This window comes from Geotrypetes seraphini, chromosome 1 (genome assembly GCF_902459505.1).
Source record: "Geotrypetes seraphini chromosome 1, aGeoSer1.1, whole genome shotgun sequence".
Lineage (NCBI taxonomy): Eukaryota > Metazoa > Chordata > Amphibia > Gymnophiona > Dermophiidae > Geotrypetes > Geotrypetes seraphini.
In genome coordinates, this window is record NC_047084.1 from 1079029 (window position 1) to 1096770 (window position 17742).

Consider the following 17742-nt stretch of genomic DNA (forward strand, 5'->3'; position numbering starts at 1 on the left):
TCAGCCCCCTAGAAGCAGCCGGGAACCCTCCTGAACTGCGGCAGTTAAGCCGTTCACCTGCTCCTGTATGTTCCCTGCTCGCACCGCAGCTGACATCTCCAGGGCTCCCAGGCCACCTCTCTTCCTCCGGGGCTTGGCGTGTGATCGAGTGCCGCCCCCCAGAAGCAGCCGGGAACCCTCCTGAACTGCGGCAGTTAAGCCGTTCACTTGCTCCGGCCTGTTCCCTGCTCGCACCGCAACTGACACCTCTGGGACTCCCAGGCCTCCTCTCTTCCTCCGGGGCTCGGTGTGTGAGCAAGTTCCGCCCTCCCAGAAGCAGCCGGGAACCCTCCTGAACTGCGGCAGTTGAGCCGTTCGCCTACTCCTGCCTTTTGCCTGCTCGCACCGCAGCTGGCACCTCCAGGGCTCCCAGGCCACCTCTCTTCCTCCGGGGCTCGGCATGTGAGCAAGCTCCGCCCCCCAGTAGCGGCCGGGAACACTCCTGATCTGCGGCAGTTGAGCCGTTCACCTGCTCGCACCGCAACTGACATCTCCAGGGCTCCCAGGCCACCTCTCTTCCTCCGGGGCTCGGCGTGTGAGCGATCTCCGCCCCCCCCCCCCCCAGTAACAGCCGGGAACACTCCTGAACTGCGGCAGTTGAGCAGTTGAGTTGGGGCAGGTCGCGTCGGTGAGGATTGCCGAGTTGGAGCTGAAGTATGCGGGCAAAGAGATGCCTCCGGCGCAATCGCTCACCCAGCCCCTCCATCTCATCATTGCCGTCACCCCTGTCGCCGAGAAGCCGGCAGCCAACCCGGCACTCGCCCGCCGCTAGAGGCACCCGGCCCTGACGCCAGCCTGGGCCTGCTGAGTAGCGTCGACTCAGAGAAGGCGCTGCTGCCGCTAGCTTCGGCCATGATGAGGAGCGACCCCCCCACAACCACCACCGCCACCACGAGGGGGAGGCCATGGTTGGCGCCGCAAACGGTCAGAGAGACGCGAGCGGTGCCTGTCCTGAAAGGAGACAGATTCAGCGAATTTGACATGCAGGAGGAGAGAGTGAACATCTTAGACGAGTTGATGACTGGAGACACTGGATTTGGGGCTTCCGGTTTGCTGACAAGGATCGGATGACATCTGGAGAAGTTTCGCAGCCAAAGCAGTGAAGTCATTTCAAGCTGGACTTCAGTCTTGACTGTTTGTTTCTTATTTTTTCACTTTCTTTTTTAGTTTATGATATTTTATTTTTAAATCTCATTCATTGTTTTGCCATTTGGTTTTTGTTTCCTACTTTATTATTTAAATTTCATTTAAATTTCTCAAGAATTCTATAGTTTCAACGGTTCTCCCTCCTACTTCTATTTCCTATCGCCCCTCTTTTTTCAACCTTTCAAAGTCCTTTAGACCATTGTAGTCTTATTAGAATGTTTATTTTCTTATTTTTTCTCATCTATCTCTATTTTAATTTTTTCATTATCTACTAATTGTCATTTTTCTAGGTACTTTAGTTAGATTGTGAGCCTTCGGGACAGTAAGGGAATATCTAAGTACCTATTTTACTTATATTTTACTTATAATTTTAATGCACCCTATTGTCTGTTTTTTTTCTGTAAACCGCTTAGAATCCTAACGGAGTTTAGCGGTATATAAGAAATAAATTACATTATTATTATTATTTTCCATGATGTAAATTAAATGACAATATCAAGAAGCTCACTCTGATATTCATGGTGCAAGAACCATGAGGAGGCAAGACATTCTGAAAGATGAGTTCCTTGATGAAACAAACTTCATTACTGCTGCACTGGGATGGAAAACTCCTCCAGGATATTACTGGAAGTAAAGAAATGGTTGAGGAAATTGCAGTACTTGTCACTAGGAATGGAGAAGAACGGTTACTTGGAGATCTAAAACTTGGCCATGGAATTGGCAAATGCAAGCTGAAGCCTGTCTCAACAGTACTGGATGAGTGGGGGGGACTGGTGTTCAATACCACTGCGAGTAATACAGGCTTGAAGAATGGTGCATGCACCTTTGAGTTAGCATGGCTTGTTTGTCAACATCCTATGATGGAACTGGGGCTTGGAAGCATCTTCACCCAAGTGTCTGGAGTTAGTGGAGGACCAGATGTTGTAGAGTTCAAAAGATTTCAGCAAAATTGGCCACACATTAACCAGGATTTGTATGAGGTTGCTGCAGATGATATGTTTGATGCAGACATCAGCCCTTTGGAAAGAAATTGCAACTTTCTGCAGAATAGCCTTGAATGTATCACATCTAAGGGAAGACTACAAGGAGCTTCTTGACCTTTGTTTAATTTTTCTTGGTGGCTGCCCAGATGCAGATAAAGTAAAGCCATCATTTCGAGCACCCGAAGGCCATCTATATTGTTAAAATATTTCTGTTCCAGAAGCAGTTCTCTCTTACTGCCAAAGACAGGCAGGGCATCAAAGAACTGATTCTCCTTGTTAACCTAATCTATATCCACTACTAACATGAAGTATCTCTTCCTGTAAAAGGACCTGCTTCTGCTTTTAGAACTCCAGACATATCCAAACATGGCTGTTGCCAAGGCTGCTTCGACAAAATTTACTAGACATCTGTAATACTTGCCAGAACTTTTGACTGGTCTGGCCTTTTTTGATGCCAGACTAAGCAATGAAGTAAAGTCCAGATGGTGACAAGCCTTCAGCTTCCACAATACACAAGTTCGGTAAAATGCCTCGACTGCCCTCCCGAGTCACTCTGCTCCATCGGCCTGGCATCATGTATTACAAAGAGAACTTATATTTTATCTTCTTTGGTGCTCTTGATACATATGGACAAGGAAAGGCTCAACAATTTCTGGGTAAAGATTCAAGCTACCAGTATTTGAAGCAGTTAGCATCATCAATGACAGTAGTCAACGATTCTGCTGAAAGCAATTGCCTTAATGCTGTGGTATAACTCAAGTCTCAGAAAAAAATGAAGAACAGAAGCAGCTCCTCTTTCACCCAGCAAAGAAAGACCTATCCAACTTGTTCCAAAGCCACACTGATGAATATTGACTGAATGTAGTATACCTTTGTATGCTTCCTTTCAAAATTTATGCATTAAGCCTAGTGCAAGAGCAATTCCAAAAAGTTGATCTCCAACAGACTGGGCTCTTGGGTTCAAGGGTTTCCAAGCTGTTTTATAATGATTACTGCCACAATCACATATGGTTTAAAAAAAAAAAAAACCCCACCCACAAAATACATCTATTACATACAGCTATTCCTTGCTTTCTCTCCCCCTCCAATAATGTTTGTCTACAAACATCATTGTTTATTATAAGACCTCAATTGCATGTCATACAAAGTAAAGGTCCCAGGTCAAAGTTTCACAGCCAAACCAGGGCTATGCTGTAGGAAAAAATTTTGAGTGGAGTCGTCAGTGAAAAATGTACCCACGCCAAACTCCAGCTTCAAAATAAAAGTTTACATTTAATATATGGTAAATTTATCATTTTATACTTATAAATTTGTTTCAGGTTCTTTGCCAACACTTCTAATATATAGCCTATTAGTCCTAATTTTGTACATAAATATCCTGTGTTTCTGCAATTAATCAAATTTATCTTAGATTTATTATACACAGTAGGCATCCGAGTTGGGCAGTAGAAAAATAGAGGAGTCTCAATCAAAGCTCAACAGCCCTGCTCCAAACCATCACACAGACAACCAACCAACCTCTGAACAACCCACCTCCTTTCAAATGCATAATGGTTGGTAGGGTAATAAAGATATGACAAAAGTGCATGATCAAATACGGCACTTCAGGTCTGCCCTAGCCCAAAAAAAGAGAGTCCTAAGATTAATCCACACATCCACCAATGCTGGTACAAGACAGTGTCCAGGATGTGCACTTCATTACAAGAGTCATCTTGCCTCCCCTAGGTACTAGAGTTCTTTGTTTAAAGATAGCCAAGACATATCCTCAACTAGATGCAACATCCTCAAATGGACTAGACAAGCTGGATGTGTTACAGATGAATCCTTTTCATTGTACCTTTCTGTTTTGACAATCCATCACTTGTTGCTTTGATTTAGAATGGATTTGCAAGATGGCAGACAAATGTGTGTGACAAAAATCAGGGGTCTGTCACTTGTTCTTAATGTAGATGGCATCATAGATAACAGTTTTAGGATTGAAAAAAAGAATATCGGGCACCACGGGTGCACTTTGAGTGTTCTACAATACATTTTCCAGTTATTATGGAAACATCTTTGCTGCTAACACAGACATCTATCTACCTGTGACTTGTGTCTTGTATTATACTTCACTACAGGCTACATATTGTACTCTAACAACCTCATGCATAAAGAACAGAACTAAGAAACCTTAAAGGTACTACAGATGGACTTTACAAACACAAGATCCTCCTTTAACAAAACAATAATTAAAATCAATAAGTAATGGATTGTCTGTGATCAAAACAAATGTACAATGAAGAGAAGACATCTGTAGTGACATGGTCAACATGTCTAGTTCATTAATAACAGGGACATTTTAAAAAGCTCCTTTTCCTTTACATATAGAAGGTACCATGTGAAAATGTGTGGTGGTTTAAAGTCTTGATTTTATCAGGTAAAGTTATATTTTTTGTTCCCAAATGTAACTGAAATTTGCACCCTGGGCCCTATCTATCAAAAATTTTGTCAAAATCCGTACAGAGGAAGACATCTTGTACTGGGACCTTCCCATTATTAAAGGCTAGAAGAAAATGCTTTCTTATGCTAACAACTTTGTGGCCTTACTTTGTGACTATCACTGGAGGGGGTACTCAAAGGGTTCAAGTATAACAAATTACTCATTGCTTTCCATAGAAAGCTCTACCTAACTCTTAAAATCTTTTAAGGACCAGTGGGCATTACATTTTGTTTAAATGACTTCTCTGCAGTTCAGTTTTTCTAACAGAACAAAACCTTGATTTATAGATGATTCCACTCTTAGGTATTTTGTACCCAGAAATCAGGCCAGTTAATGAAAAATGGTAACAAGAGCATCAACATGGTGACAGTGTATTTAATTGACTTTAATAAACAAACTGAGTGCCCTTAGGATGGGTCCCAAAGTGACGGGATGGGTCAGGAACTGGTTGAGTGGAAGGCATTAGAGGGTAGTGATCAATGGAGATCGCTCTGCGGAAAGGGATGTTACCAGTGGTGTGCCTCAAGGTTCTGTTCTTGGGCCTGTTCTTTTTAACGTTATTGCTGAAGTGTTGTCAGGTAAGATTTGCCACTTTGTGGATGATACCAAAATCTGCAATAGAGAAGACACACCAGATGGTGTGAATAACATGAAGAAAGACCTGGCGAAGCTTGAAGAATGGTCTGAAATTTGGCAGCTAAAATTTAATGCTAAGAAATGCAAGGTCATGCATTTGGGCTGCAAAAACCCAAGGGAACGGTACAGTTTAGGGGGTGAAGAACTTATGTGCAAGATGGAACAGCAGGACTTGGGTGTGATTGTGTGATAATTTAAGGTGGCCAAACAGGTTGAAAAGGTGACGGCGAAAGCTAGAAGGATGCTAGGTTGCAAAGGGAGAGGTATGGCCAGTAGGAAAAAGGGTGGTAGATGTGTCGAACAATCTCCCAGAAGAGATGGTGGAAACAGAGACTGTGTCTGAATTCAAAAGGGCCTGGGATAGGCATGTGGGATCTGTCAGAGAGAGAATGAGATAATGGTTACTGTGGATGGGCAGACTTTTTTATTTCGTGACGCATTCGGCTGTGCTTAGACTTACCTCCTGTGTTTTGTTTTTTTTACTTCCTTTTCTTTTTCAAGCAACCAACCGCTTTAGCAAAGCGACCCTACCCTATATGTTTTATCCCATTCCCACTTTCTCCTTTTCTTCTCAAATATGTAACTTTTCCCCTCCCTTCCCTTTTACCCTCACTTTCAAGTTTGTCTAGTTGATATTATTTATGTTCACACCATTTATTTTAAAATGCCAATTATTTTATTTTTTTTATCCTTCTTACCTTTTAAATTTTATTGTTAACCGGCCAGATATTTGTTGATGGTCGGTATATTAAAAACTAATAAACTTGAAACTTGACTGGATGGGCCATTTGACCTTTATCTGCCTTCATGTTTCTATAAGCCTGAAATCATGGACACAGCTGCAAGACAAGCAGTCTGTGAAGCAGCTCTTTACTCTGCAATGCTACATATGGGAACAAAGAGATTTCCAGGAAAGTATAGGAGGCTGCAGTGCCCCAAAAGAAGGTGGTAGGCAAGGAGGCAGCCAGAAACCACAGATCTTTGCCATTATGTTCATATGAGTAGTTAATGGCATGGTGTTGCAAATGCATGTCTTGTCACCAAGAAAAGGTGAGGAAAAAAAAAAGCAACTGTTACTAATATAGATTAAGTCCTTGGAATTACAAGGCGTCATGAAACTTGAAGCAGCTCCTCAAAGCACCAGGCTGTGTAAGTCAATTTAAAACTTGCCTATTGACACACAAACACATATGCAATGCCAAACACAGACATATACAGTACAATTTACATATGGCACCTTGCAAAAGGAATGAAAAGCTGTCTGCCAATTCCACATTAATGCAACAATCAGATCCCATAAGCAGGATGCTCTAGTTATCAAAGTTAGAGCCTGGCAGCAGCTCACTATGAACACCCATGACATGCTCCCTGGAATACTAGTTAAGAATTACACCTTGCATTGCACATCAGCCTTAAAGGACACCCTATAAGTTCTGGATATATATTTTCCCCAGGAGCTCCACTAATAGTGTTAACCCTATTTGCAAATGTGAGGTACAGTAGAGTAGTTCTCATCCAAAAATGGCCAGGATCAAGTTTATTTCAGAAACTGGAAGTTAAGGATATGCAAACTATCCCTTATGCTGTGAATGAAGGCACTGAAATTTAGTGGGTTTATAAAGAAAAACTAGCCAGTGAGTACATAAGGGGGGTAATCAAGTTTAAGAAAATAAATTAGACCTGTGTAAAATGAGGTAAAAAAAACAAACAAACCCCAAAACAACAAAAAACATGGGAGCATATATATCCTTAATGACGTTCTAGATCAGGGGTAGGGAACTCCGGTCCTTGAGAGCCATATTCCAGTCGGGTTTTCAGGATTTCCCCAATGAATATGCATGAGATCTATTTGCATGCACTGCTTTCAATGCATATTCATTGGGGAAATCCTGAAAACCCGACTGGAATACAGCTCTCGAGGACCAGAGTTCCCTACCCCTGTAGATCAAGTGTATCACAAACTGTGTACTGCAACACAGTAGTATGCTGTGGAAAGATTCCAGGTGTACCACAAGAGGCACATCGTATAGGCCAGTCAGCCAGCACCTCTCCTGCTCTCTGCACCTCTCCACCGGCATAGTCATTTTAGGGTTAAAAAGCACAGGGACCCATCTGGTTGCAGCTTGGAAAAGTTTGTGAAACACTGTTCTAGATCAGTGTTTTTCAACTTTTTTACACCTATGGATCGGCAGAAATAAAAACAATTATTCTGTGGACCGGCATCGGCTAAGTCGTGGGCCAGACTCCACCCATCTCTACCCAATGTCCACCCCAGACCCTGCCCCCATAATAGTACTAATTGCATCTTGCACATCCGTTGCCTCATCTGGAAGCTTTCCCTCTGACGTTGCAACGTCAGAGAGAAGGCTTCCGGTTCAGGCGCAGGATGCCCATAGGAGCCACTGCCCATGGCTTTGAGCACTGAATCAGTTAGGAAGAGGGAGCTGGCTCGATAACGCCGCATCGATCGCACCGTGGACCGGCAGTTGAAGAACACTGTTGCACATGCTGGCCCTGTGGACCAGCAGGAAATTTCTGTGGACTGGTACTGGCCCATGGACCTGTGGTTGAAGAACACTGTTCTAGATAATGAGAGATTTTTCTAGCCAATGGAATATGACTGAACCAATGTTTGATAATAGAAGCTTTCCCCTTTCAAGAAATGGGGGCAAAAGCCTGTTTCTTTCCAGATAAACAAGATATTGTACTGTACTATACATGTAAGCAATTCGTCTAGTAAAATAAACCAAAAGGCAAGACGTAGATCCTAGAAAACCTGGGAAGTTTTCTAGCTACAGTGCCAAAGTCACAAGCACAAATGACAAGTAGGAAGCAACTTGTATTTATATTTTGTTTATATGTTTTACACTTATCCCTCCATATTGTGGGTTTGGCACTCCATGTTTGTGGTTTTCATCTTGCTGACCACCTCCAAATGACATCCTAGAGCAGCGTTTCTCAACTCGGTCCTGGAGTATCCCCTTGCCAGTCAGGTTTTCAAGATATCCACAATGAATATGCATGAAATAAATTTGCATATAATGGAGGCAGGATATGCAAAGCAAGTTTATGCTAATTCAATGTGTATATCCTGAAAACCTGACTGGCATGGGGGTCCTCCAGGATTGAGTTGAGAAACACTGCCCTAGAGTACCGAGAAAAAAATTCAGCACTTTTTGTCAATGTGGTCAGGCAAACGGCAGCATTTAGGGGGGGGGGGGTTGCGGAGAGAAAGGTTTTGCACATGTATATGAACCATGCAATACAGTAACTTGGTTTTTTTTAAACAATCGCAAATACAAGTTTCATTCGCAATTTCACCGTATTCACAAGGGCTATTACCACAAACCCCGCGAATATGAAAGCGAAAACTTATTTGCAACTTTTTAGTATTTGTGGGCTGTCTTTGACCTTAACCCCTCCCGTGAATATGGAGGGAGACAAGTATATTTAAACACTAAGGGGCTCATAATCAAAACAAAAAAAAGTCTAAAAAGTGGCCTATCAAAAAGCCTGATCGTCTAAGTACCCATAGCCAAAGCTGGTTTTAGACATATCTAAAACCGGCTTAGGCCTTTCCCCTGCTTCTAAACGCATAGAGCGAAAAGAGGCGTTTTTAGAAGCGGGGAAAGGGCAGGAGGTGGGCCGACCTAGTCATAGCCATACAGCAGGTATAACCAAAAGTTTAGACAGGTTGCCTAGTTGGCACTTATATGTTTTGAATTAGACCAAGTCAAAACAGGTATAAGTGCCAAAAAAGGGGCAGCTGAGCTGATCGCGGCTGCCACGATCAGCTCAGCAGCCCCAGCAACCTGCCTACCCCCTACCGCAACAATCACGGCAGGATAGATGTCTCAACTCCCCTGCCGCGATCCTCATCCCAAAGTGCCATGGTTCGGGAGAGGGGCTGATCACCATCGCTGCAGGAGAGGTGAGCCATCTCTCCTGCTGTGATCCAACCTTCCCCCCCCCAGCAATGATTGGGGCAGGAGGGAGCCCAAGACCTCCTGCCCCAGCGAAACTACAACCCTCCCGAAACAATCGGGGCAGGAGAGAGCCCAAGCCCTCCTGCCCCAGTGAAACCCCCTACCCCCCACTCCCTCTAAGATACGGGCCCCCTTCCCCCGGTACCTTAACAACGCTGGCCGGATGGGTCCCAAGCCCATCCATCCAGCAGGCCCGCTATCCTCAGAATGGCGGGCCTTAGGGCCTAATTGGCCCAGTCACCTCAAGCCCCGCCCACAGGTGGGCCTGAGGCGCCTGGACTAACCGGAATTGGCCCAATTGTCTTAGGCCCCTCCTGTGGATGGGGCCTTAGGCACATGGCCCCTGCCCCGATCATGTCAGGAGAGTCGTGGCTCGCCAGGGCAGGAGGACTTGGGCTCCCTCCTGCCCAATCCGATCGGGGGGGGGGGGGTGGATTGCGGCAGGAGAGATTGGCTATTTCTCCTGCCACGATCGTTGCTGGGGGGGGGGGTGGATTCTGTAACCAGTGTTCTTTTTTGACAGGCACTGGTTACAGAATCCAGCTTTTAGGCAAAGGACTGGCCCCTCCTTCGCCTAAAAGGTCTGGTTCTGGGCGTTTGGGACTTAGGCTTTTTTTTGTTTGATAATGTGTTGCGAGTGTAGACATAGTGGTGGTATGGCTGTTTAAACTGCTGAACGTAGAGGTAGGCCATTCTCAAAAAAAAAAGAACACCTCATTTTGGACTTTTTTTTGAGAATGGATATTTTCCCTGAATCTACTTTCAACGTTTAGGGCCTTAGGCCAAAAGGGGTCTTAGATGATTTTTTTGATTATGCCCCTCTAACTCACATACTTAAAAACTAATCTGCTTTGGGTTAACTCCGCAGTGTTTGCAGTTCTTTTCTGCAATGTACTACTGCCCAGAACACATAGCAACTATTACTGTTGTCCATATAAATAAAAGCTACATTACTGCATTTGCCAAGATCTTTCAAGTCTCATGTGCCAAATCCCTCTGTAGAGGCCAGGCAAATCACTAGAGGGTCTGGTCACCTCTCTCATTACCTTATTTGTAGCAGTTGCGCTGGAGCCTGGAACCACCTGCACATTTGTTACCTGCACTGTCAGGTAATTATTGTCTACCAGAGGCCAGGCGCCTCCTACTTTGCATGTCTGAAACTGATCTTTAAAAGTTCTAAGATGGGGGTCTCCAAACAGACCACAGAAAAGGTATGTGGGTTGGACAAGCTCTGCTCCCCTTTGTTCTCTAGCTCCTGTGCGGCTGTGATAGTTGCAAGGATCGTGGAGGACTTCAGGGTTTGTAGAGGACGTGGGCCCATCCCTGGAGCAGTTCCTGTGATTCATGAGATCGCCGATGCCCTGTACCGCAGAATGGAATGCCAGGACACCACGGCACGCTTTGGAAGTCCTCTGTGTGCAGCCAGCATATGCTCGCAAGGCTTTGCAGAACTCCGAATCAAAACCATCACTGCCAGAGTTTAGGTGAGAGGTGAGAGAGACAAAGTCTGTGGTGCACTTCTGGATACGACACTGTATCTGCTGCTGGCAGTCACCTATGGAAAATAAAATAAAATGTTACGAAAGAAGTGTACAAAGCATAGAACCCATTACTCCCCCTAGAGACCATACAAAACGTATCTGAATTCAAAAACGCTTGGGGCAATTACAATGGGTCTCTAAGGGAGAAGGGATAGTAGATGGCATGGATAGGCAGACTACATAGGCCACATGGTCTTTATTCATTTTACTCTTTTTTTTCTAAATTACTTCATAGAGAAAGGAACATGTCCTCTAGGACAATACCACTTTGCAGTCAACTTCCATCTCAGAAAACTTTAACAGTCTAAAGATACAATATTCCTTCTTATCCCATGGTTAGAGTAGCTGAAGTTGAATTCAGGCTTCTGGCAAGTAACAAGCCGCTGCCATTAACGGAGTTCTGCTATAGTATCATGCCCAAACAATGCTTGCCCTGTATCAGTAGCATGGAATATTGCTACACCTTGGGTTTTGGCCAGGTACTAGTGACCTGGATTGGCCACCGTGAGAACGGGCTACTGGGCTTGATGGACCATTGGTCTGACCCAGTAAGGCTATTCTTATGTTCTTATCTCCATGCAATCCTCTTCACTGTTACTAGGGATTTCTTTGTCTTAAACCCCTCCCCTTTTAAGAGCCAACTGAACAGCAAAATAAATTAAATAAATGCATTGCACAGCCTCAGATAGACCTAGTTTTCAGGATACCCACAATGATTGTTCAAATTTACCTGTCTATACATTGTCAGGAATAAACTTAAAATCTGTATAGCATTGTTATGCTAAAAATCAGGCTCATTTGAGATTCTTAAAACAGGAATCAAGCCCTCCCCGACAATGCAAAAACAAACAAAAATCCTTTTACTTGCCATCAAAGTGGATTAAAATACATTTTTCTTCAGTATATGAATTAAAACCAAACTTATAGCCTCTAAAAAAATAATAATAATAAAATCCAGTACAAACTCCTCCTCGTCTATCACACTTGCATTTTGTTCTCTCTAAATCTGATCACCCTCCCCACCATCTCGGCTTAAGAAAACCTTAAGAAGAAACCAGGTGGATTCACAGTTCAATTCCTGCATATAAAGAGACCAAGCTCAGGTTTCACGTTGCCACCATGCTCTGGAAAACAAACGGACCAGCAAAGAGAACCTTAGTAGCAAAGTTCTTAGCAGTGCACCCCCCTCCCAAATTCATTCCGCCTACAAAAGAAAAAGTCTGACTCTCCAGTGCTCCCTGATATAACAGCTTACCATGCTCTTCTGAGCACGATTTACTACAATATAAGGTAACTCTGGAAGAAGAAATTTGCATACTATTGAGGGTAGAGCCATATGGGTCTAGCTTTCAGGAGAATTTAGATACAACCTAGAATAGAACAAAAGGCTCTGAAATAATAGCACTGCAGGAACCTCACCACTTTTTTTAAACTTTAGGCGACTGAAATGAATGCAATCTTGCAAAATATCAGGAGTGGGCACAGATACAATCCCCTCTCTGAGCAAAGCTTCTACAAAGTAATAGAAAACAGTTTTAAAAAAAAATTGCAAGCCACCTTGACACTTCATGTAAAAATTTCATCAGAATAGCTGCATATTACAACTAGATTTAAGGACTAATAATATGATTGGGAGCAAGGGATGAGGAATGGCTGACTCCAAACTTCAGGTCTGTACCACCTTATAGCTTTCTACATTCTTTCAAAATAAAGCAAGATCTTTCTTATCCAAATTTAAAAAAAAAAAAGAGGGGGGGGGATGCAAAAGAAGAAAAATTGTGATATGTTTACCAACAGAAAAAGACCAAGCAAAAAAAATCTATAAGCTACAGACTCAACAATAAGTTGCTTTTGTGCTATGAAAGAAAACTGGAGCACAACCTGCCTCCAGAACTTACTTATTTATTCGATTTTCTATACCATTCTGAGCTCAGAATGTTTACATTAATTTATTCAGGTACTCAAGCATTTTTCCCCGTCTGTCCCAGTGGGCTCACAATCTATCTAATGTACCTGGGGCAATGGGGGGATTAAGTGACTTGCCCAGGGTCACAAGAAGCAGCGTGGGTTTGAACCCACAACCCCAGGGTGCTGATGCTGTAGCTTTAACCACTGCATCACACTCTTCCAATTGCTCTCTTTTTCCCCTTTTAAGAAACAAAAAAAAACTTTCAGTTGTACAATACCCACATTTGCTCCTATTACTTAGAAGAGCTAGAAAAATATTAGCAGTACAAAGTGAGAGCGCGGAAGTGTTCACAGGAGCAAGAGGAGCTAGGTTTGAAAAAGCTGTTCCCAGAACAAAGGGGGAGGGGGAAGGAGGGGGGAGGGGTGGCAGCAGCATTTTCTTCAGCTTCACCTACCCTAGTGTCCGGGTCAGTTGTTAGCACATATTCCAGAGTTAGAAGTTTTATTTCCCCTTTAGCCAAACATTTTTCTTGCAACCCCCTGAGGCTGTCTCCTTTAAATTTGCCCTCAGTATTTGCTCATTCAAGACTGCGAAGGGGGAGCATTTTGAGTTAAGTCACAAATGCTGTTCTTGCTTTGCTATGAACATCCATGCAGCATGCGTCCAACTACATCACTCTTTATAAAAACACACCTTGTGCCTTGTCCGGGTGCTTCTAATAAACCTCCTGTCAGAATGCCAAAGGCATGTAGAGTAAAACCAACCTCAAAGACCTAGCCAAGAAAGGCTATAAAGTGTACGTGTAAGTAAGCAATTTCTCATCTGATATTCATTCAGGAAATGAACTGTTTCATTGGAAAGAGGGAGGGGGACCCCTCTCCAAGGGCACAATTATGAAACAGAATGATGTGTGCTATACCTATAAGTGATTTTATTCTCCCAAGACGTCAATGCACTTTCCCCTAATGCTTATAAACTCTCTCCTATGATGAAAGGCTTAAGAAAATAAATTAAAAAAAAAAAAACACAACATTCTTAAAGAATAATTTTACATGAAGTGACAAAAAGTGAAAGCGAGATTAAGATTCAGGTCATCTTTCACACCCACCAAGGGACTCTCTCCTACTTCCTTCATGCTTGGTAAGAATAGCAATACTGGGTCAGACCAATGGTCCATCCAGCCCAACAGTGACCAATCTATGTCATAAGTACCTGGAAGAATTCCAAATAATAGTAACATTCTACACTAGCGATCCTAAGGAAAGAAATGGCTTCCTACCATGTTTATCTAAATAGCAGACTATAGATTTTTCCTCCGGGAACTTGTCCAAATATTTTTAAACCCAGATTTGCTAATTGCTGTAGCCACATTTGCTGGCAATGAGTTCCAGAATGTAACTATTCATTAAGTGAAAGAATATTCCCTCCTAATCGTTTAAAAAAAAAAAAACAACATTACCATGTAACTTTGAGTGTTCCCTAGTCTCTATAATTTTTGAGTAACAACAAAAATATTGATTCATTTCTTACACATCCTACACCACTCAAGATTTTGTAAATCTCTACCTTGTTTCTTTCATACGACCTGACAAGTTGAAAGTAGAGAATGACACGGGGGGGGGGGGGAGACAAATTTTTCCCCGCGAGTTATTTTCCTGTCCCTGCCCCATTCCTGCAAGTTCCAACTTCATCTGCACAAGCCTCAAACACTTTAAAATCATAAGTGTTCAAGGCTTGTATGGTTAAGGCATTGCTTACAGGAATGGGGCAGTGACAAAACTCACGGCGACAGGACGAGGGAAATTGAGTCCCCGTGTCATTCCCTAGTTGAAAGCATTCAAGAAGCTAGGTTGAATTGTTTTTGTTTATTGAGGGCTTCTATACTGCTACTAATGACTGGGGAGTCAATTCAGAGCAGTTCACATGAGCTTCAGTAAAGGTGTTGTAATACAAAATTAGGGTGTTTCTGTGAAGGCTTTGCTTACATGAGCTTCTGTAATGGTGTTAAAGAACGGCAGTAATAAAAACAAATGAAGCCATATGGGTGCTGAGCTAAGGTTATGGGCACAGTTATAAAACATATGGTTCTCCATCCACAAAAAGCTATTAGCCAGGCTCTTACAATATATCTAACAGTGGGACTTTTCACACAGGTGCTGAAAACTGAAGAGATGGTCACTTCATTAGGCCAAGGAAATTTTCAGGTCTCAATTTGTAGGCATATAAACTCTTGCAATTTATCAGATCTAGATGTTATATTTTGAAGTGTGCGTGTTTGGGTGGGGGGGGTCAGGAGAATCGCCTGCTAATGGAATCTAAAGTGTAACCATCCCCCATTTTAACCAAATGGGAGATCTTTTCCATTCTAGTATCGAGGTTTTCAACACAAATTCAATTTATTTAAAGGCCTCAAATCTGCATGCATCTATTTAACCTTGCATTTTATGCATTTCACTCTTCATTTTTAGCATCTATAAAATGACAGCAATAATAACAGCAACAGTAATAAATAATTAAATATCTTAGTGGATAGTTAACTAGTAAACGTATGAAGTATATTCATTTTGTTACCATCCCTTCTGTAACCCTCTGAGTCAAGCGTACAAAACATCTGAGGGCACCAATCCCCCTATCAAAGTACATAAACTATCAGGGTCAAGTTCTCATATTCATTTTATAGACATGAGAAATACTGCACGCGGCTCCTTCCCGAAAATAAACATTTTTTAGAACATTCTGTTAAGTATAAGAAGGCTTTCATTGATTCTGTCATTAGTTTTACTCTGTATTAATATAATCACAGCTATAGTCCAATTAAAAGTTTAACCATTTATAATTGTGCAAAACAAATATATAGTAATTTTCCTCACAGATTACAAAGAAATTTATCTCTCTAATTTGTAGTCAAATTAGTTTTACTCTGGACATCTCTCTCTCTCTCTCCCTCTATTAAGACCACATTTTGAAAATTGTTTCCATCACCAAGTTCTCACACTCTGCTTCTAGACAATCACTACATTTCTTCTTTTTCGAATGGATTTAAGCAGTATTTTCACCCTCAAGCCCCCAATCTGGCAGACTTTAGAGCTCGCTTCTAGTAGAAGAAAACGAACTCTGCAAAAAGCATCCCGCCTTCCGAAAATCGGGAGATGAGAGAACAGAAGAGGCAGAAAACCAGGCAGATCGCTGAGATGGGGGGGGGGGGGGAGAGAGAGAGAGATTACAGCCGCGAGCACAGACATACATTATACACACCGCCCCAGGACTCAATATAGAGAAATGAAGACATGAAAGAAAGCCCCCCCCCGCCCCCGCGGGTATTCTAACACCCCCAGCGCTATTTCCAAAACCAGAGCTCCGGGGGGGGGAAGCACGAAACCCCGAGCTGCAAGCAAAAAACGGCCACTCATCCCGCCAAAGCGGCACGCATGTAGCAGGCAGTCCCGCTTACACATTCCCGAGCGGGAGGGCGCGAGCCGGTACCTGGGCGGCCGCAGAGGGCGGCGAAAAGCAGGAGCAGGAGGCCTCGGGGCAGGCGATCAGCCCCGGGGCAATAATGCACGGAGGCCGCTTCCTTCCCCATGCCCGTCCATCCAGGTCGCGGTTGGGCTCGGACCGTCCTCCCGCGGCGACGGAGCAGCACAGCCCGACGCGAGGCACCGGAGGTTTCTCCTCAGCACGGGCGCGTGCGAGCCCAGCGCAGAGTGACTGACACGCGCGCGCCTCCTACCTCTCGCTCTCCCCGGCCTCCGCAGCGCCGACCGTCAATCTCAGCCCTGGCACGCCTCCCAGCTCCAGGTATCCAATCGTAGTCGTCAGCCGCCGCACCCTCTCCGCCTTCCCATTGGCCCGGGTAGGGCCGCCCCACCCTATGCTCGCTGTGAAAGCAAAGGCAGACTATTAAATCTCCCCGCTTTGCTAACTGAGCCTGAATCCGGGTCAGGTGACCGGCATTCCCTGAGGGGTTCGTGTAGGGGGTTGGGGAAGAGCACGTGCGGCTTCTTCCCCCCCCCCCCCCCGCGTCCACCGAAATCAAGGCCGAGAACGGATGAGTTAGCCGTGCTTTTATATCAGCATTCTCAGTGCACCGTGCTATATGATTTCAAAGCCCATATGTGCAAGCTTCGGAGCCGAGCAGACCGGGATGGGTTTTGTGTGTATTGTGTCTGAAAAGGAGGAATCCTGTTACTGTATCTTTACGTTAACAGTTTGCATATTTCTGCTCCAAAAAGCGAGAGCAAGACGTTACCGAGAGCTCCCCATCATGCAAAACTTCTAATCAAAGTGCCTGATAGGAAAGTTGTGCAAAATATCCTGCCGTTCTTTATTTTTTTTGGCAGAGGTCCAACCCCCTATCTTTTGTTGCTCCCGGCTAGTTCAGACAGCCCATTTGCTCTGAAGACGTGCTGACTGACAACAGAGGGCTCTCTCGGCTTACTTCAAAGCTCCCTCCAGAGCTGGAAATCCTGTTCCTCACCTTGGAGGTGTTTTTACTGGGGGGCCCCACTTAAGTCGTAAAAGTTCAGACTAGCTGGGCTGTCAGATCAGTTTTGTTTTGATTACACGAGTGTAATGCAGTATCTAGACCAGGTTAATTTCAGCAATTAAACGGCAAGATAGTGCAGCAGCTCAAGGCGGCTGGTGAAAGTGGCTAGAAGTGAATTGATGCTGGAGATAGCAATCGGGACTTTAAGGTGCTGTGGCTAATTAGGAACGCACTTACATTCAAAAGGGGGACTTTGATAAATATCTGGCTTGGGGGTTCACTGTGGTTTACCAGCTATTTGAATTGGCTTAAAAATAAATTCAGGTTGAGCCTTCTAAGGAAGAAGATTGTATACTTTGTCTACACCTGTTTTCTGCTTTCCAAAAACTGCACAATATGGGGCTTGCTTTTTAGCATCTAATTAAGATTTTGTTTTCCTTAGAAGAAAGGGCATATTAAGAACTGCAGCAATGGCTGGAAAGTCAGAAGCCATTGATGTGTGTCCGGTTATAAGTTAAACATCTGTGCAGAAGAATT

General features: G+C 43.8%; 1 protein-coding gene across 1 annotated transcript in view; it reads right to left on the reverse strand.

Annotated features, from left to right (window-relative positions):
- RGMB (repulsive guidance molecule BMP co-receptor b) overlaps nt 1-16443 on the reverse strand; it is a 34294-nt gene extending 17851 nt beyond the window's left edge. Inside the window, exons 1-2 of the mRNA XM_033963207.1 lie at nt 16203-16443; nt 10316-10824 (exon numbers count right to left, since the gene is read on the reverse strand). Coding sequence (XP_033819098.1) covers nt 10316-10824; nt 16203-16302 — 609 coding nt within the window. The 5' untranslated portion in view covers nt 16303-16443. The remainder of the gene's footprint in view (nt 1-10315; nt 10825-16202) is intronic.
- Between the last annotated feature and the right edge of the window lie 1299 nt (nt 16444-17742).